At 43.3% G+C, this 21695-nt stretch overlaps 1 protein-coding gene and 1 non-coding gene across 2 annotated transcripts in view; one reads left to right on the top strand and one right to left on the bottom strand.

Moving 5' to 3' along the window:
- The first annotated feature begins 2185 nt into the window (after positions 1-2185).
- On the top strand, positions 2186-2260 carry Trnas-uga (transfer RNA serine (anticodon UGA)). Its single transcript has one exon. It is a non-coding gene; the product is annotated as a tRNA-Ser (tRNA).
- A 1116-nt stretch (positions 2261-3376) lies between these two features.
- Positions 3377-21695, bottom strand: part of LOC126484678 (probable cytochrome P450 6a14) — a 32845-nt gene continuing 14526 nt past the window's right edge. The window contains exons 3-8 of the mRNA XM_050108272.1: positions 19956-20218; positions 14172-14366; positions 13331-13346; positions 11179-11398; positions 8772-9023; positions 3377-3549 (exon numbers count right to left, since the gene is read on the bottom strand). Coding sequence (XP_049964229.1) covers positions 3377-3549; positions 8772-9023; positions 11179-11398; positions 13331-13346; positions 14172-14366; positions 19956-20218 — 1119 coding nt within the window. The remainder of the gene's footprint in view (positions 3550-8771; positions 9024-11178; positions 11399-13330; positions 13347-14171; positions 14367-19955; positions 20219-21695) is intronic.

The following is a 21695-nucleotide window of genomic DNA, read 5'->3' as shown; positions in this document are numbered from 1 at the left end:
TTTGTCTGAAGCTATTTCGGGAAATCACGGAAAACCTAAATCAGGATAGCCGGACGTGGATTTGAACCGTCGTTCTCCTACCCCACATCGCTCGGTCACTCAGAAAAGGAAGTAATTAATGTACGTAAAAAACGATATATGTGGTTAGAAGTGATACAGTGGCACAAGAGATGAGCTCCTAACTGGGCCGTGTTGGCTCCGTATGGTGGGCTGTTCACGGAGCTTACGGGCGTACGATTGTTTAAGCGATCAGTGGTCGCTAGAGTTGTGTTGGTCGGCAATGCTTGGGGGCTAATGTTGACACAGCCGGTTTACCCTAGAGAAAGTAGGCATAGCTGCTGATGTAGGAGTTGGAGTGGTACCGTGTGCTCTGCCCTGTCCGGTAAGGTACTCCTTACTTGATAGACACATATGCTCCCTTGTTGAAGTTGCTCTCGCTACACTGGATTTCCTATGGCTCTCCATCACTCTCTCTGGAGTATTAAATTTACCCTCCGGCGCCCCTGTTTGAAATTAGCTGAGCTCCATATTCGTGTGTTTTAAAAATTTCTTTTAATTGCAACTTGTTCAGTGTCTGTTTATCTTGTCTTTGGGGCCTGTCTTAAGTTCCAGGCCACCACGTGTGTTAATGACCACTGAGTCTTATTTGTATTGGAAGTCCTTGCTTCCCTGACTGATGTAACGATTACAAAATTACCTACAGCCGTGGTGAGCAAACACTAGCTGCCCAATGAATCTTTCCTCATTTGGATAATTAAGTTCCATAACTCTGGTGCTATTTTGCCCCTTTGAAGAAAATTAATATAATCACTATTGCAGTCGTTTGAATGTTAGCCTTCAAGATTTGCATGTTACCTTTTACGCCACGTAAGTCAATGTGTCTGAGTAACTTGTGATTTCTTGGTTATTACATTAACTTGTTATATGTTATTGTAAGATTAACCAGTTAATTCTTTTATTAATCCTTACTGTAATGTACTTGTTGTAATACGTAAGGTTTGCTTGTTTGCTCTCCGCTTTCCGAGCTGTTCCTAGCGTTTGGAGGCGTTGCCCCTGGGTGTTATGTTACCCGCCGGTACATTTGGCGTAGCCTGCCGGCATAGGCTGCGTATGTGCTCGCGTGCAGCGTGCTGATTCGTCTCACCGTAGCCTCTGAGACATTTGCGGCATCCTGGCTTGCGACGGCATCCCTCATAAGTTAACTTTGCGTCTCGTAGCAATCGGGCATTAGTTTAAGCAGTAGTGCCCGTTATTCTAAACCATCTTACCGATGTAAAGCTCAAATTTCTTTATTTCGTAATTTATGTTTTCAGGTCAGTATCTTGAATATGTACAAGGGACTTCTCTGATTGATCAGATATTGTGTCCAGAATGAGATTTTCACTCTGCAGCGGAGTGTGCGCTGATATGAAACTTCCTGGAAGATTAAAACTGTGTGCCCGACCGAGACTCGAACTCGGGACCTTTGTCTTTCGCGGGCAAGTGCTCTACCATCTGAGCTACCGAAGCACGACTCACGGCCGGTACTCACAGCTTAACTTCTGCCAGTATCTCGTCTCCTACCTTCCAAACTTTACAGAAGCTCTCCTGCGAACCTTGCAGAACTAGCACTTGCCCGCGAAAGGCAAAGGTCCCGAGTTCGAGTCTCGGTTGGACACACAGTTTTAATCTGCCAGGAAGTTTCATATCAGCGCACACTCCGCTGCAGAGTGAAAATCTCATTCTGGAAACATCCCCCAGGTTGTGGCTAAGCCATGTCTCCGCTATATCCTTTCTTTCAGGAGTGCTAGTTCTGCAAGGTTCGCAGGAGAGCTTCTGTAAAGTTTGGAAGGTAGGAGACGAGATACTGGCAGTAGTGAAGCTGTGAGTACCGGCCGTGAGTCGTGCTTCGGTAGCTCAGATGGTAGAGCACTTGCCCGCGATAGGCAAAGGTCCCGAGTTCGAGTCTCTGTCGGGCACACAGTTTTAATCTGCCAGGAAGTTTCATATCAGCGCACACTCCGCTGCAGAGTGAAAATCTCATTCTGGAAACATCCCCCAGGCTGCGGCTAAGCCATGTCTCCGCTATATCCTTTCTTTCAGGAGTGCTAGTTCTGCAAGGTTCGCAGGAGAGCTTCTGTAAAGTTTGGAAGGTAGGAGACGAGATACTGGCAGAAGTGAAGCTGTGAGTACCGGGCGTGAGTCGTGCTTCGGTAGCTCAGTTGGTAGAGCACTTGCCCGTGAAAGGCAAAGGTCCCGAGTTCGAGTCTCGGTCGGGCACACAGTTTTAATCTGCCAGGGAGTTTCAGATATTGTGTGTTTGTGTTGATTCTAGACTTATGTAATTTTATGTTACTACACTTCTTCTTAGCTATATTAGTTGTCAGGCAGCCCCTTTGGCCAGACAAATGTTGGAAATATAGTCTTTAGCATCACTGGTGTCGCTGTTCACCCAGCGCTAAACGCTTGTTTGAGTTATATTTGATTGCACTACTTGCTTGTTAGTCCTTCATAAATTGGTGCATTTTATTCGTTTAAATTAACTAATTAATCATCACATGGTTTAGATGAAGAAATTTTGGAGTAACTGCCTGAATCATTTGTATTTTATTGGTTTTGGTATCTGTACAATAAAAGATCCTTGGACTTCCGTGAAGTAACGAATGACCTGTGATGAATGACCTGCACCTTTCCCATGCCCGTTTAGTTGTTTCCTTATACTAGGGCACCACTGATCTTTTACTAACCACTATAAATACCTGTCATTTCTAGCCAAAGGAGTCCGATCAGATAATCACTACACAATTAGAGATAACTGCTTCAGCGGGATCATCTATCGCCTAGAATTTGTTATCACAGGGTGTCGCTGAAACTGTAGGCATAGATACAGAAATGGTTTATTATATTAACAACTGTGACCTGCAGTTATCATCAAACGAAGTTCCTTGCTTGCTCGTATGGCCTGCTATTAAGCTGTGTGTAAAAATTACCCGCTTCTAGCGAAAGAAAATTGTCTGAAAAGATAGTGACAACATCGTGACGCGTATCATTGGAAGTTAAAAAAATGTGTAAACGTGTCTGTCGAAAGCATTATCTTGTAATCAGTTAATGCGTTCTTCAGAGTCAAATGTTTCATGCACAGTGCACGCAGTGTGGTTTACAAAGTCGCAATTCATCACACCTTGCAAATCTCTTATACTCACTTGTATGGGAATACTGCTCACGTTATGAGTGAGTTACGAAATGCATGATAAGGGCTTCTGGCAGATGATATTCTATTTATTACTAACAATATGATAAGGTTTCAGTAAAAAAAATTTTTAATTACAATATGTACACATATGAAAAATATTAAATAGCTGTCTTTTATACAATATCGAATGGCATATAATGAACACTAGACTTTGTTCCTCTTGCTGAGCCTCAGCTGTATACCGCCTTTTGGTGTAAGGACTATCGCCCTGGGTTCGAAGGAGAGATGCCGGATGGTCTTCTCACATGGCTCTATGTTATACCTCGAGAGAATGTTGGTGAGCCCGACTTTAGTTTGCAGCAACCCAAATCTCATACCTGAAACATGAGAACAAGCCTTTTACCATACAGTAAGCAAATTCGACTATTACCAAATGTGGGTATGTCTCCCAAAGCCACATTCATTATATGGTCCGGAGATACAACTTGGACCATTCTTGCAAATCAAATATTCGCTGTAAAATGTTTAATCTGTTCAGTAACCAAGCTAACTGGAGAAAATTTGCATATCCAGTCTCAGCATTTTCCATTCGATTTACAAATAATAGTCACTGACCTTTTTCTCTTAGGAAAAATTCTGGAAATGGTCAGGTATGATTGCAGCCAGGAGGTTTCAAATAGTTCTGTTTAGAGTTTGGACTTCCCAACTGATTGTTAGAGACAGCTGTCTGATAACGCGTTCAGTGTTGCTTCCCAATCTTGTTTGTTACCAATTCATTTTTCGCAGTCACTTCTAGGCAGAGTAAAGGCAACCTCTTCCAGTAGCGTTGATTGGTGTAGTTTCGTGATATCGTTAACACTCCACTCTGTTAGAGACGCGTAATCTATGTTTCCATTATACATCCCAACTGTTGGGGAAAATTTTCATACTTTCTATTTTCTGGTATTGTTTAGGGTCAACTGCTTTCTCGGAGAGACGTGAGACTTTTGCTAGGGACTCGCGATTTCACTCCTTGCTGTACTAATCAGTTCGACGAAATCCGTGCCCAGGCTGTTAGTGACGACGTGTGCTGAACGGGACAGCATAATGCACGAAACAATCGCAGTAAAAGCCCAATGGCTGGTGTATATCAACACTGATTTGATTCGTGGTCCCTTCTTAAATATGTCAGACCTAAAAAAGTCTAAAAATACATATGGAGCGTCTTCATATGTGACATCATCAGAAGGAATGTAATAACACGAGGCCGTAAAGTATAGACTGTCAAACTGTCAATTACAGGAAGAACTGCACCCCTTAAACGAATTTCTGACAATAAAATACCTACAACTCCAGAAATTAGTAATCCTGCATGGCATGGTGGCAAGGTAGTTTAGAAAGCATTGCGGTAGATGTAAAGCCACTTTACACTGTGATTTCCACGCTTTTCCTAGTCCGGTAATTGACATTTCTTACAGTTACCTATGCTACATTTACACGCGGATCGACATATGTCTTCTTTTCCTGACCGTGTATCTTTTTATGGATAATCTACATATGTAATAGAGCCACGTCCGACATACATATAATCAACTTTTCGGTATACTTCAAATCAAATGGCTCTAAGCAATATGGGACTTTACATCTGAGGTCATCAGTCCCCTAGGCTTAGAGCTACTTAAACCCAACTAAGGACATCACACACATCCATGACCGAGGCAGGATTCGAACGTGCGACCGTATCACCTGTGCAACTCCGGACTGAAGCGCCTAGAACCGCTCGGCTACAGCGGCCGGCCGGTATGCTTCGAGGACTTTTCTCATGACTTGGAAAAAGGCCAACATCTAATCTTGAAAAGCAGTTACTGTATTCGAGGATGCATTCGGGGATCATTGTTGTTCTAAACTGTTTGTCTAGGTGTTCAACCATCTCTGCACTGCCGTGTTCCGTTGATGTGATACACAGGTCACGCTTGTCCTTCCATACCAGAGCCTGCAAATTATTACAACTTCGCCATGAAAATTTTACTTTTTTTTAAAGAACGTATGTCCTTGAATATTTTTGGCGCATTCCGCTCACTTCTGTGAACTGTCCCGATAACATTTGCGTTTTCCTGTTTTTAAAAAGAGGTTTGGGAGTGGAGTATTATTAAGAAACAAAGTATAGAATATCCCTTATTTAGTTCGCCGGCCGAAGTGGCCCAGCGGTTCTAGGCACTACAGTCTGGAGCCGCGCGACCGCTACGGTCGCAGGTTCGAATCCTGCCTCGGCCATGGATGTGTTGTAATGGTACTTTGACTTCCGCGCCTCCGCCAATTCAAAGATATAATTTACGATCGCGCACGCAGAAGAGCGCTGCGCCAGCGACCGATTTTTACAAATAATTTTGTTCGTCTTTTTACTTTTGCGTAGGTTTTTGTTTTTAACAACTAATTGATTACACCCTCTCTCTCTCTTGTCTTCATACGAAAGACGTGTATTTTTCGGCGATGTGTTGAATGTGCTTTTGGGTGGAAATTAAAATTACATTACAAAGCGAGGTTGTTTCAATAGTGATTCGAGGTGGTTATCATCAAATTTGTAAACTGATCATGACAGTGACAACTTGAAGAAGTTCTCAACAGACGGAGAAAAGTGAAAGACGGGTCGTCCTACAAGAGAAATTACGAGGACAGCCATGAAGACTACATTGTAATTAATAATGCCTATCTAACAAGATTATAAGGTAAATTTCAATTAGTTTCTGATGCTATTTCCGTACAGTCGCTTTTTGTAGTGTTGCCGACCCGGTCTGCCATGCACGGTCAAATTACAGCACGATCTCAACCAATAATACGAAGTCCGCCTTATCCGTAACTGAAACCACCAAGATTCCAAACCCAATCAGATTTTCTATTTTATATTTTTCACGGCAGAACCCCGAGGAGAAGGGTACATTACAGTGTGTGATGTCCTTAGGTTAGTTAGGTTTAAGTAGCACTAAGTTCTAGGGAACTGATGACCTCAGATGTTAAGTCCCATAGTGCTCAGAGCCACTTGAACCATTTTGAACCTTATTTAGTTCGGATTGTGGCAAGACCATGACAACATTCTCTGGTGCACTAGTATTCCGACCAGTTTCGTATTTTGGAACCGTAACAATAACCGCTACTTACCTCATACAGTGTATAAATTTTTACTATATATCTCACTCTTTTCGACGGATCAGGTCCTTCATTTTTCATTGAAATTCGTCTATAAAGCTACATTCATCCGGCGTGTAAATTTCTTTAAATTTCTCATTGGAGTACTGTCAGTACTGTCGTCAGTTCCTGAAAAATGTCAGAATTTCGAAGTTTGTTTAAATCTTTTAAAAGGCATCAAATTTTTTTAATATGTGCGTTTCTACTGGGCTTTATTTTGATGTCAAATTCAACACCTTCCAGTCGTCTAGTTTCCTAACATATTTTATTTGGCTACCAGTTTCGGCAATTTACTACGCCAACTTCAGGCTCCTACTGACCTGTAAGAAGATTCCGCCTCGATTATGATCAAAGAAGGGGCCAGAAATACTTTTATTAACAGAATTCTGCTTCCTAGAGCGATACTTTCAATCATCATCTGCCTGTAGTCGGCAGATGATGGTTGAAGGTAAAATTTTAATCCATTGCCTGTATTCATTATTATATAGGTATAGCGTTGGTGTTTGTCTTGCTAAAAAACAGCAGTCAGTTCATTATTGGCGAAATCTGAAGAGAGTGTACAAAGCTGGTCGACAGCTGGCAAGTCCATCAACTTCCCATGATAGCTACAATCCTTTGTCATATCTACTGCTGCAGCGCAGTCGAGCTCCTATGGAAAGGAAACCATATACAGGGTGTTACAAAAAGATACGGCCAAACTTTCAGGAAACATTCCTCACGCACAAATAAAGAAAAGATGTTATGTGGACATGCGTCCGGAAACGCTTAATTTCCATGTTAGAGCTCATTTTAGTTTCGTCAGTATGTACTGTACTTCCTCGATCCACCGCCAGTTGGCCCAATTGAAGGAAGGTAATGTTGACTTCGGTGCTTGTGTTGACATGCGACTCATTGCTCTACAGTACTAGCATCAAACACATCAGTACGTAGCATCAACATGTTAGTGTTCATGACGAACGTGGTATTGCAGTCAGTGGAATGTTTACAAATGCAGAGTTGGCAGATGCCCATTTGATGTATGGATTAGCACGGGGCAATAGCCGTGGCGCGGTACGTTGGTATCGAGACAGATTTCCAGAACGAAGGTGTCCCGACAGGAAGACGTTCGAAGCAACTGATCGGCGTCTTAGGGAGCACGGAACATTCGAGCCTATGACTCGCGACTGGGGAAGACCTAGAACGACGAGGACACCTGCAATGGACGCGGCAATTCTTCGTTCAGTTGACGATAACCCTAATGTCAGCGTCAGAGAAGTTGCTGCTGTATCAGGTAACGTTGACCACGTCACTGTATGGAGAGTGCTACGGGAGAACCAGTTGTTTCCGTACCATGTACAGCTTGTCCAGGCACTATCAGCAGCTGATTGGCCTCCACCGGTACACTTCTGTGAATGGTTCATCCAACAATGTGTCAATCCTCATTTCAGTGCAAATGTTCTCTTTACGGATGAGGCTTCATTCAAACGTGATCAAATTGTAAATTTTCACAATCAGTATGTGTGGGCTGACGAGAATCCGCACGCAATTGTGCAATCACGTCATCGACACAGATTTTCTGTGAACGTTTGGGCAGGCATTGTTGGTGATGTCTTGATTGGGCCCCATGTTCTTCCACCTACGCTCAATGGAGCACGTTATCATGATTTCATACGGGATACTCTACCTGTACTGCTAGAACATGTGCCTTTACAAGTACGACACAACATGTGGTTCATGCACGATGGAGCTCCCGCACATTTCAGTTGAAGTGTTCGTACGCTTCTCAACAACATATTCGGTGACCGATGGATTGGTAGAGGCGGACCAATTCCATGACCTCCACGCTCTCCTGACCTCAATCCTCTTGACTTTCATTTATGGGGGCATTTGAAAGCTCTTGTCTACGCAAATGTAGAGACTCTTCGTGCTCGTACTGTGGACGGCTGTGATACCATACGCCATTCTCCAGCACTGCATCAGCGCATCAGGGATTCCATGCGACGGAGGGTGGATGCATGCATCTTTGCTAACGGAGGACATTTTGAACATTTCCTGTAACAAAGTGTTTGAAGTCACGCTGGTACGTTCTGTTGCTGTGTGTTTCCATTCCATGATTAATGTGATTTGAAGAGAAGTAATAAAATGAGCTCTAACATGGAAAGTAAGCGTTTCTGGACACATGTCCACATAACATCTTTTCTTTCTTTGTGTGTGAGGAATGTTTCCTGGAAGTTTGGCCGTACCTTTTTGTAACACCCTGTAAGTAAATTAAGAGGAGCTGCTAAATATAATCAGGAACTTGTTACCTTTCACTTTGACACGCCTTTAACTAATCCGAGATCTTTAGACAAACTAAATACTGACGCTGGTGCAGTTGTCGTTCCGCGGGATTTGCTGGAGGTGTGATGGTCGAGGCGCAGTGTACATGAGTAAAGTGGCGGCCGCTTGCAGACCTCACCTATGCAGATGCGGGGGCCCTCCCCGAACGGCAGGTACACGTAGGGATGCCTCTGCGCCTTCTGCTCCTCAGAGAACCTCTCGGGGTCGAAGCGCTCCGGGTCTGGGTAGATCTCCGGGTCGTGGTGCAGCCCGTACACTGGTATCACGACGGGCGTCCCTTTGTCCAGGACGACGTCGCTGTCAGGAATCTTGTACACGGCGTTACTCTCCCTGTTCAGTACAGGAAGTGGTGGATACTTCCTCAGCGTCTCTGTAACAAGAACAGTAGAAACAACTTTCTTTCCGTGTTTTCTCATTTACAGCTATTATTCCAAAAAGGACTCTTCTTACTGGCTGAAACCATATAAAATGCCTCCGCCAATAATTGAGAAAAAGGGACTGTTCGCAATACTATCGACTTATCGTTACCAAGAAGGCCCTCAGTCCTTGTGGAACTATCCAACAAGAGAAGGATGGAAGACCAAGACATATAAATCCGTCGACGACGAGGTTATTAGAGACAGATAACAAACTCGGTCTGAGGAAGGAAATCAACAGCGTACTTCTCAGAGAAATCGTCCCAGCATTGTTCTCGATTTAGGATAACCGCGGAAGTTAGAATCGGCAAAGAAGTTCTCCAGAATACGAGTTCACTGACTGGGCCATCTTACTCGGTCCCGCCAGTGTAATTATTGATAACGCACACATTTCGCCGCCTTGCGTTAGAAAAAAAGGCCCAGATTTTGTAACGCCAGAGATCTCGAGGTAACATCGGTTGCCTTCTTGGCCATCATTGTCTTTTTGAGGGTATATAGATGTTTCTACGTGAGCAAAGGATGGATTTCTGCGGATATTAGTAGTTTCTCAGACATGTACAGTGCCGCGTGCTATTGGGAAGCAATGTGCAGTTGGCCATATTGATGCTTTTAGATGATTGATACTCCACTTGATAACTACGGAATTAATCCCTTTCGCAATATAAACACAGATAGAAAATAGTTAACCTTTAGTTGCACGTAATTCCGTGTACTTAAAGAAGATAAAAGCTAATCCTTATCGGTTCGCTGCAAATTTTGATGAAGGAGCGATCCGAATTTTCCTTAGTTTTCTCTCAGATATTTTCCGTCTACTCGTCCTTTTTCCACATTCCTTCTCTCTCTTAACAACACTCTCCGCCCCTCTCTCCACACACACACAGACCTCCCTCCCCCCCCCCCCCCCCCACACACACACACCTTTATAAACATTACATTATCCACATAGTTTAAAAGTACTTGGGAACATGGTAATCTCTTCTAGCCTGCTGCATATGCACAGTCTGCCCTTTCCTGTTTACAGATGTCATTTATACTTCAGCGCGGCAACATCTATCACATGCTAAGAAACACACTTACAGTTACGTATTGGAGGTCTTATGCTCCACGTCGGTACTGAAGGATAGTATACCGAGAGAGATGAAGCAAATAACTGACCTCCCCCTACCACTTCCGCGCGGGGATTCACTATCCCTTCTCGATGCGAAGAAAATTTCCTTATAAATGTTTCTCGAGAAGAAACTGTTCCAAATAGATCTGACTGTCGAAATTCAGCGTAAAGAAAGATTTATCGTCTCATCGACGTCGAGGTAATTATAGACGTTGCAAACATTCGATATGAATAAGGATGGGGCAATGAAATTCTCCGTGTACATTTCAAACTTCCCATTCAAGAAGTCGCCTTTATTGATTTACTGAAACCATAGAAAAACTAAATACGTATTTCGGGACGGCAGTTTCCGTACTTGGCCTATAGTATGACAGTGAAGCTTTTAAATTGTCGCACTACTCCTCTCGGCAGAGAATATTTTGTGTTTTATAAACTGTGATGGAACAGAGTTAAGACCTCTCTGTCCGTCAAAAATAGGTCTCGACAAGGACAAGGTTCTAATGGCAGGACACATGAAACGGACTGCGAACACAAGAAAACTAAGTAGGCAGAAATTGTTTACAGATGATGTAATAGAAATATGGCAAGGATCCATGTGAATTATATTCGAGATTCTGAATCAGAAATTAATAATTTACGTCATTAATTGTTATTTCTGACAGAATGGGGATGGAAATTACACAGAATTTTGTGTGAGTTGCAAAGTGTTTGTCACCTTTGTATTTTGGAAACATGAGCGAGATCACCTGCCTCATGGAGGCTCTTTAGTTAAGGTGAGCAGTCAGACGCTTTGACGCGAGGGTTTATTTTTACTGTAATTCGCCGTTTTGTTATACTTGTAGCCTGATTTTAATTTGACGTGTCACGAACCTGTTTAACAACCTTCCTTCTTTCCAGTTCACGTCAATCTTTTTAAAACTGAAATTATTCTCTTCAGTGCGAGTCGGTCATGTTTACGACAATACTGTCAAACAGGGAAAAAACTGTAAATTCGTACGTACCTGCGACTACTTTTTCCAGGTAGTGCATGCTGTTGATTGACTCGTAGGTGACTTTTCCGTCGTGCTGCTTGAGGACTGTGTCTATCTCCTCCTGCACGCGCGCCTGGATGTCCGGGTGGTGAGCCAGCTCGTGGAGGGCGAAGCTCATGGTCGTCGAAGACGTCTCGAAGCCCGCCAGGAAGAACACGAACGCCTGCGCGGCCACGTCGTCCATCGACAACTCTGGAAAAGTTGCCCACGTCTTATATTTAAAGCGGCAGTTAGTAAATTTACCACCACAAAGAAATTCGAAGTAGAAATAGTCGATAAACGAACTATTACCTGACCCTACACATCAAAATTATAACACATGACGTTTTGGATCACCCTTTTACTGTTTTTATTTGCGTATTCATCTAACTTATAGGTATACATAAATGGCAGTCTGTTTTCCCCGGCTTTCTGCTGGCGGTTGTGATAGTATTCCATTGTAATCGTCGCCCTTTTCATAAACCCAAGATCTACTGCGACCGAGTATTGTGCAAAAAATCGATTGCTTCAGATAAAGACTGCTTTGTTCGTCATAATCTAGGTTCTACGTAGTAAAAGTCGGTTCTGATGTAACAAGGCCTTTTGACCACTAAATAAAATTGCTTGAAATTACTCGTCACTTTCCACAGCGATCTTTTATTTAAACTTACTTTACCAGCTTTATTCGTACGGTGCAATATTTCGGTTTGTGGCTTCCCTTTCATAAATTATCCTCATCTTAGAAACATACTGGAATTCAGAACCACCTCTTTTTCGAATTAACGTAGTGTTTTGTGTGTGATAGTCCACCAACTAACCTTGATGTGAGAGAAAGGCCTATCTTATTTTTGGCACTGGTTTATGAACCCCTTTTGAGGCAATAAATGTATTTCAGAGGAAGTTTAAAATACACGGATTTTGTAATATTAATTTCAATAAAGACACACCGATAACTTTGGTAATACTTTGCTTAGCCAGAATCCAATTTCAGTTTCATAATATCCTTATCGAAGGGAATAGTATCAGATACATCACAATAATATTGTGTTTAATTTTTGTTTTGACATATTTTTAGTGATTTTTGTTTTTGTGTTTTCACCAACACCATTGCTACCTTTGAAGATATGAAACACGTATTATATTGTCCATACAGCTGACCCTTCTCCCGGAAGTTATGTGGAAACGTTATTCTAGCGGACCGTTTAGTTATTAGTTGCTCGAAAAACTGATCAATCTATGTTTCCTCAACGCGCTAGTTTCTTTCAACTCGCCGTTCGTGTTTAGGTGGGATATCAAGAAGGCTGAGGTGTGAATAGTAACTTGGATTGAAGAGGGGTGTGTGCTATGGAACTCCGTCCAGTTGTACAAAGTCACTGGGCAGGGATGCCGTAGTGGATAGTGCAACTGCCTAGTGAGCAGGCGAACTGTGAATTCTTATCCCTCTGTTACATAATTCCTATTCGTTTTACGATGGTCAGTCAAACGAAAACCTTAAATATCTTTTTTAAATATTATTTATTGTGCAGAAGTGGTACAAAGCTGTATCAATTTTCAACATAATCTCCCCCACCCTCAATGCAAGTCCTCCAGCGCTTACAAAGTGCATAAATACCTTTAGAAAAAAATTCTTTTGGTAGTCCGCGCAACCACTCATGCACCGCGTGGCGTACCTCTTCATCAGAACGGAACTTCTTTCCTCCCATTGCGTCTTTGAGTGGTCCAAACATATGGAAATTACTTGGGGCAAGGTCTGGTGAGTATGGTGGATGAGGCAGTGGTTGGTGGAAGTGAACCCAGGTTTGGTCCCCAGTAACGATTCTTGCAAGGAAGCCACCACCATCTCATTCAAAGCGCCGAAGAAGTTCTTTACAAACTTCAACACGTTGTTCTCTCATTTCAGGAGTCAGCTGCTGTGGCACCCATCTTGCAGACACTTTGTGAAACTGGAGCACATCATGCACAATGTGGTGTGATGACCCATGAGTAATCTGTAAACATGCTGCAATGTCATTCAGTGTCACTTGGCGGTTTTCCTTCACTATGGCTTCAACTGCTGCAATGTTCTGTGCAGTCACAGCTCGTTGTGCCTGACCTGGACGAGGAGCACCTTCCACTGATGTCACACCATTTGCGAACTTCCTACTCCATTCGTAGACTTGCTGCTGTGACAAACATGCATCACCGTACTGAACCTTCATTCGTCAATGAATTTCAGTAGCTTTCACACCTTCACTACGCAAAAACCGAATAACAGAACTCCGTTCTTCCCTGGTGCAAGTCGCAAGTGGGGCGGCCATCTTTATACTGATACTGCGACAGTATGTGTGCATCTGCACTATTCTGGCACCTACAGGCCATACTGCACGCTGTTTGTAGCACGCTTACCAACTTGCAGGATAACGGCGCGAAATTTCGATTTGTTATTACAAGTTTAAGGTCTTCATTTGACTCACCCTCGTAAATTCTTGTGACGATAGATCGCTAGACTGCCTCTTTTTGTGCAAATAGTCATTGGACCTGTGAAAGTCCTCCATACTGTGAACAAGTAGCGAAGGTTAACCAGCCAGCACACGACGATTCTGCCAAACGCTGAGAGTTGTACCGACCGAAAAATGCCGCACGGAGAAGCTAAACGAAATGCCTCGCTGCTCCAGGTACTCCCGAGAAGGACCGAGTGAAGCCGAGTGACAAGCCAAGCCTCGACCCGCACGCTGTCCGCACTCGCAACACTCGTCAAGTTCGTCACGCCATGGCCGGCCATGTTCTATCCACTGATATGTGTCTACTTTCGGCATGTCTCATAGTTTTCATGGAGTCACCTTTTGAAAAGACAGACATGCTTATGAATAAACATGTGTTCCTAGTTGGGCAAAAATGTGTTAATTGAATGGATTTCCCTTATTAACATCGTGATCTTTCATTTTGTGGCATTGCAGTTCATGGAGGAGTGGCAGCACCAGGGCAGATACAGAAGTACTGAACACTCACTCCACGTGTCCTCTTCGCCCTTCTCCTTGTGCGCCCCAGGCTTGTCGCTGCCCACGCAGCCCTTGTTCTTGAGCTCGATCATCAGCTGCATGAAGTCGTTCCTCGTCACGCCGTTCTCCTCCCTGTAGTTCACCGTCTGCCGCACCATGCTGCGGAAGTAGTGCGAGACGGCAGAAGCGTTGCTCTTCACCCTGAAATCAATAGCATGTACTTGTTACTTGCTCACTGGGACTTGAAAAATTCAAAAGAGTGTCTGCAATATAGTTTTAAATTCAAAAGACTATCTGCAGTACAAATCTACTGTGGTGTTCTACTCACTAGGCAGGTACGCCAACCGCTATATCAGCATACCACTGTGGCTACTACCCTTGTACGCCTCCCTCCTCAAGACGAATTCCCATCCACACCTCAGCCTCCTTGGTATTCCCCTTAAACAGCATTGCAGAGGCTCTCCTACTACATTCAAAAAGCACCCCATCATCGAACTAAAGACGGATCCTTCAGTTTGCAGATATATATCATAGATATCTGAGGCTTCAAAATGTCTTTGGAACAGCATAGTTTCATTTGAGTGAAGTATCTCTGCCTGGGTTTGAGGCAGGATCCCCGGTTTCATTCGATGCTGAGGTGCTGCTCCAGTACAGTTGGAGAACGTCTGCAATGCTGTTTGAGTTTACGAGGAATACCAAGTGGGCTGAGTGAGGCGTGAACGGGAATCTGGACTGTGGAGTGAAGCATGCTGGGCAGTCAGTGCAGCTGTGCAGAGCCACTGTGGCAGCGTGGCGTACTGGTTAGCACATCTTCATAGTGAGCAAGAGACTCAGTATCGAATTCTTTCCTTGGTACAACTTTTCATTAATCGCTTCAGTCTATAGATATACATCATAGATGTTTGAGACTTCAAAATGTCTTTGGAATCATATAGTTCCATTTAAATCTACCTATGTTCATGTGTGACAGAACCAAAGGCTGACGGATGATTAAATTCTGTTCTTCGGAGCATCTGAGTTAAAGAAAGCGACTGTGTTTCAGGCAGTGATCCTTTCTCTTTCCGAGAGGATTATAAAAGTTTCACGTGACTGGGATGTCGTCAGAGAGTATATTGGCTGCTGGAGAGACAGTCCAACGTAGCAAAAGCAAGACATTTAATGGGAGCCAAACCGTGGGTGCCCTCTGCTGGCGTCCCCCATTCGGATCTCTGGGCGGGGACTACTCAGGAGGACGTTGTGATCAGGAGAAAGAAAACTGGCGTTCTACGGGTCAGAGCGTGGAATGTCAGATCCCTTAATCGGGCAGGAAGGTTAGAAAATTTGAAAAGGGAAATGGATAGGTTAAATTTAGATATAGTGGGAATTAGTGAAGTTCGGTGGCAGGAGGAACAAGACTTCTGGTCAGGTGAATACAGGGTTATAAATACAAAATCAAATAGGGGCAATGCAGGAGTAGGTTTAATAAAGAATGAGAAAGTAGGAATGCGGGTAAGCTACTACAAACAGCATAATGAACGCAATATTCTGGCCAAGATAGATACGAAGCCCACGCCTATCACAGTAGTACAAGTTTATATGCCAACTAGTTCTGCAGATGACGAAGAGATTGATGAAATGTATGATGAGATAAAAGAAATTATTCAGATAGTGAAGGGAGACGAAAATTTAATAGTCATGGGTGACTGGAATTCGATAGTAGGAAAAGGAAGAGCAGGAAACGTAGTAGGTGAATAAGGAATAGGGGTAAGGAATGAAAGAGGAATCAGCCCCGTAGAATTTTGCCGAGAGCATAACTTAATCATAGCTAACACTTGGTTCAAGAATCATAAAAGTAGATTGCATACATGGAAGAAGCCTGGAGATACTGACACGTTTCAGATAGATTATATAATGGTAAGACAGAGATTTAGTAATCAGGTTTTAAACTGTAAGACATTTCCAGGGGCAGATGTGGACTCTGACCACAATCTATTGGTTATGAACTGTAGATTAAAACTAAAGATACTTCAAAAAGATGGGAATTTAAGGAGATGGGACTTGGATGAACTGACTAAACCAGAAGTTGTACAGAGTTTCAGGGAGAGCATTAGGGAACGATTGACAAGAATGTGGGAAAGAAGTACAGTACAAGAAAAATGGGTAGCTTTGAGAGATGAAATAGTGAAGGCAGCAGAGGATCAAGTAGGTAAAAAGGAGAGGGCTCATAGAAATCCTTGGGTAACAGAAAAGATACTGAATTTAATTGATGAAAGGAGGAAATATAAAAATGCAGTAAATGAAGCATGCAAAAAGAAATACAAACGTCTCAAAAATGAGATCGACAGGAAGTGGAAAATGGCTAAGCAGGATTGGTTAGAGGACAAATGTAAGGATGAATGGCGTATATCTCTAGGGGTAAGATAGATAGTGCCTACAGAAAAATTAAAGAGACCTATGGAGAAAAGAGAACCACTTGCATGAATATCAAGAGCTCAGATGGAAACCTAGTTCTAAGGAAAGAAGGGAAAGCAGAAAGGTGGAAGGAGTATATCGAGGGTCTATACAAGGACGATATACTTTAGGACAATATTATGGAAATGGAAGTGGATGTAGATGAATGTGAAATGGGAGATATGATACTGCGTGAAGAGTTTGACAGAGCACTGAGAGACCGAGTCGAAACAAGCCCCGGGAGTAGACAACATTCCATTAGAACTGCTGACAGCCTTGGGAGAGCCAGTCCTGACAAAACTCTACCATCTGGCGAGCAAGAAGAATATAATAATTCCAACCCCAAAGAAAGCAAGTGTTGACAGATGTGCAAATTACCGAACTATCAGTTTAACAAGCCATGGCTGCAAAATACTAACGCGATTTCTTTACAGACGAATGGAATAACTATAACTGGTAGAAAGTGACCTCGGTGGAGATCAGTTTGGATTCCGTAGAAATGTTGGAACACGTAAGGCAATACTGACCCTACGACTTATCTTGGAAAATAGATTAAGGAAAGGCAAACCTACGTTTCTAGCAATTGTAGACTTAGAGATAGCTTTCGACAATGTTTATTGGAATACTCTCTTTCAAATTCTGAAGGTGGCAGGGGTAAAACACAGAGGGCGAAAGGCTATTTACATTTTGCACAGAAACCAGATGGCAGTTATAAGAGTAGAGAGGCATGAAAGGGAAGCAGTGGTTGGGAAGGGAGTGATACAGGGTTGTAGCCTATCCCCAATGTTATTCAATCTGTTTATTGAGCAAGCAGTAAAGGAAACAAAAGAAAAATTCGGAGTAGGAATTAAAATCCATGGAGAAGAAATTCAAACTTTGAGGTTTGCCTATGACATCGTAATTGTGTCAGAGACAGCACAGGACCTGGAAGAGCAGTTGAACGGAATGGACAGTGTCTTGAAAGGAGGATATAAGATGAACATGAACAAAAGCAAAACGAGGATAATGGAATGTAGTCGAATTAAAACGGGCGATGCTGAGTGTATTAGATTAGGAAATGATACACTTAAAGTAGTGCATGAGTTTTGCTATTTGGGAAGCAAAATAACTGATGATGGTCGGAATAGAGGAGATAAAAAATGTAGACTGGCAATGGCAAGGAAAGCGTTTCTGAATAAGAGAAATTTGTTAACATCGAGTATAGATTTTAGTGTCAGGAAGTCGTTTCTGAAAGTATTCGTATGGAGTGAAGCCATGTATGGAAGTTAAACGTGGACGATAAATAGTTTAGACAAGAAGAGAATCGAAGCATTCGAAATGTGGTGCTACAGAAGAATGCTGAAAATTAAATGGGTAGATCACATAACTAATGAGGAGATATTGAACAGAATTGGGGAGAAGAGAAATTAGTGGCACAACTTGACTAGAAGAAGGGATCGATTGGTAGGACACGTTCTGAGGCATCAAGGGATCACCAATTTACTACTGGAGGGCAGCGTGGAGGGTAAAAATCGTAGAGGGAGACCAGGAGATGAATACACTAAACAGATTCAGAAGGATGTTGGTTGCAGTAGGTACTGGGAGATGAAGCAGCTTGCACAGGATAGAGTAGCATGGAGGCCTGCATCAAACCTGTCTCTTGACTGAAGACCACAACAACAAGAAGACAACAAGTATCTGGCAAGCTGTTACATCGGCTATTACTGCTACAATGGCAGGTTATAATAATTTAGTGAGTTTGGATGTGGTGTTAAAGTCGGCGCGCAAGGGATGGGACAGAGCAACTTCGAGGTAGCGTTGAAGTGGGGTTTTTCCCCTACGACCACTTCTCGAGTGTGCCGTGAATATCACAAACCCGCTGAAACATCAGATGTCAGACATCGCTGCGGCTGGAAAAAGATCACGGAAGAACGGAACCAACGGCGACTGAAGAGAATCGTTCAACGTGACAGAAGTGCAACCCTTCTTCAAATTGTAGCAGATTTCAATGCTTGGCTATCAACAAGTGTCAGCTTGCGAACCATTCAACGAAACATCATCAATATGGGCTTTCGGAGCCGAAGACCCACTCGTGTAACCTTGATGACTGTACGACACAAAGCTTTACGCCTCGCCTGGGCCCGCCAACAGCGACATTCGACTACAGATGACAGGAAATAAGTTGCCTGGTCGGAAGAGTCTCGTTTCAAATTGTATCGAGCGGATGGGCGTGTATGGGTGTGGTGAATCCATGGACCCTGCATGTCAGCAGGGGACTGTTCACGGTGATGCAGGCTCTGTGACAGTGTGGATCGTGTGCATTTGGACTGATATGGGATCCCTGATACGTCTAGGTACGACTCTGACAGGTGACAAGTACGTAAGCATCCTGTCTGATCACCTGCATCCATTCATGTCCATTGTGCATTCCGACGGACTTCAGCAACTGGAGCAGGACAATGCAACACACCACACGTCCAGAACTGCTACAGAGTGGCTCCAGGTACACTATTCTGAGTACACACTTCTGTTGGCCGCCAAACTCCCTAGATATAAACATTACTGATCATATCAGGAATGCCATGCAACGTGCTCTTTAGAAGTCATCTCCACCCCTTCCCCACCCCCACCCACCAACCCCTTTGCTCTTACGGATCTATGAAGGGCCCTGCAGGATTCATGATGTCAGTTGCCTCCAGCACTACTTCAGACATTAATCGAGTCCATGCCATTTGGTGGTGCGTGCTCGCGGGGGCCCTATACAATAACTGGCTGGTTTGTCAGTTTTTTTGGCTCTTCAGTGTAAAATTGTCACGATGGGTACAAACATTCGACTAATTTCCACGAAAAAATTTTCTGTGTTGTTAAAAGATATATTTCTATTTTGTCTAAGAGTCCTGAGGTTGCGAATAAAGTATCGTTAGTAATCAGATTAATTCTATGCTTCAAAGATTTTTTAAGTCTCAATTTTATTTATGATAATGACTATAGACCGAAGCAACGGATAAAATTTTGTGAATAAGCTAGGATTCAAGCCCATGTCTCCGGCTCACCAGGCAGATGCACAAACCGCAGTGCACCTCTAGCACAAGACTTACGTCTTGTCTGCAGTAACAGAGTGATGCTGTGGTTAGACCATCTGCCTTGTGAGCAGCGGATTAAGCTTCGAGACCCGGTCTTGGTACAAGTTTTAATTCATTGCCTCGGCCTGTATTCGTTATCATAATCTGCTTGCTATTCGTTGAATTCAGGAATGATTTTTGTTTTCCGAAGATTATGATGTGATATAGTTATGCTATTACAGAGACGCAATACGTACACACTGACAACTGCGATTTGCTCCGATAACGCAAGCACAGTGCTGACGAACGCCGCACATACCTCAGTATGTTGAGTAGCTTGGGGTTGATGGCCATGATGATCCCGTTGAGGGTGTTGAGGAAGTTCTGCTGGAAGAAGCGCCGCCCCCACTGCCGGAACTCGGTGTCCGGTTCGCGCTGGCAGTCGACCTCGATGCCGAAGGCGACGGAGGCGATGACGTCGGTGGCGTAGCGGGCGGCCAGCTCCCTCATCTCGACCTCCTCCCCGCGCGACGCGGCCGCCTCCAGCACCTCCCCCATCTCGCGGCCGCAGTCCGCCATCGTCTGCACAAACACCGCAGGGGCTCAGACACCTCAACCCGCAACTGCCATGGTAAGGCCCTTTTATACGCGCGAGTTCGCAGTTGAAAGTGTAAAGTATCGTACCCCAACACACTATGGCATAATCAACACAGCCTATTGCTGGTCGTCTATCAGTTCCATATCCATCTAAAAGCACAACCACTTTCCACATAATACCAGAATACACAATTTGTTCAAGCAAGCGTATTCAAGAACTAATGCCAGTTCAGCTTTTATAGCTGCAAATAGATGGCAGCTTGAACTGCAAAAAACACCCTGGAACCAAGGAAGCTCATGTGTTCTGCTACATATATTATACAGGTACATAATGGACTAACTAGAGTTCTATCTGGAAACTACAAGATATTATGACCCTATGATTTTCTAGGAGAGACGTCGGAAATCTAAACAGTACTCTGGAGCACATTTATGAGGTATATTTTTGGAGAAGTGCATGGGTTTCTGCATGGAAACGAGGGGATTATTCAAAAATAAAATAATTCATTTGGTGGGACAAAGACCTGACGGTGGCTGATATAAAGAGCGAACACGCATTTGGCAAATTTTTGCAGAATACCAAGAGGTTTCGGTAAACTCCTACTGGCATGCAGTTTGATACTGAAACTGATGTACGTCTGTCTATTCACATTTCAAGATCTGCTGCGAGGTCGCTCAATAATTTTATTGCAAGCCACTGCTGTCAAACGCCTAGCTGCGCATGCAGCTGTCTTATGCAAGCTGTATGAAAGCCATTAGGCACTCGACTCCAGCCGTAGGGATGTCACAATACCAGATACGATACAGTATATGCTATAGGGGGGAAATTATCCACGCCAACGTTATCGCAAGATACTGACAGTTTTATGCATCGTTAGCCTTTTCTTTAACACAAAATACACATTCAGAATAAAAGTTAAAATATGCAAGTCGTGTTGTGGTTTCATAGACCCACTAGATCGGAAAATAAAATAAGAAACGACAAATTTTCCAAACAAAAGCAAAAATATAGGCCTTGGCGCAAATTTCATGTTGCACACGCCATTATCACAAGTAAAACTATTTTCCTGCTCAAAAGTCATTTCCACGTGAACCATTCTCTTCTGACACCCTGCCGAAAAATACTTAACTTCCAAGGTGTTGGGTGAAAAGCTAATTTCTACGTGGAGAGGCTGTGGATGTGGGTATGGGAAAAAGAGCTTCCCAAGACATTGAAGTAGACATGTTAACTAAAAGAATTCCAGTCTGTTTGCTAAAATCAGGAAAAAAGTTTTTATGTCCTCCTATTCTTTTATAGCATTTGATTTCGTAAGGATCACTGAGCTGTGTATGTACAAAGATACCTCGTATGAGTCATGATGTCTTTTCCTTTTATCAGCATTTATCTTACATATCTTCCAAAAATCAAATCTTTTCACAGCAACGTCTTTCTCAGAAACGCCGTAACCGATTTTTCAGTTTC

This window comes from Schistocerca serialis, chromosome 6 (assembly GCF_023864345.2).
Source record: "Schistocerca serialis cubense isolate TAMUIC-IGC-003099 chromosome 6, iqSchSeri2.2, whole genome shotgun sequence".
Classification (NCBI taxonomy): Eukaryota; Metazoa; Arthropoda; class Insecta; order Orthoptera; family Acrididae; genus Schistocerca; species Schistocerca serialis.
This window is presented reverse-complemented; position numbering and strand designations above follow the sequence as displayed.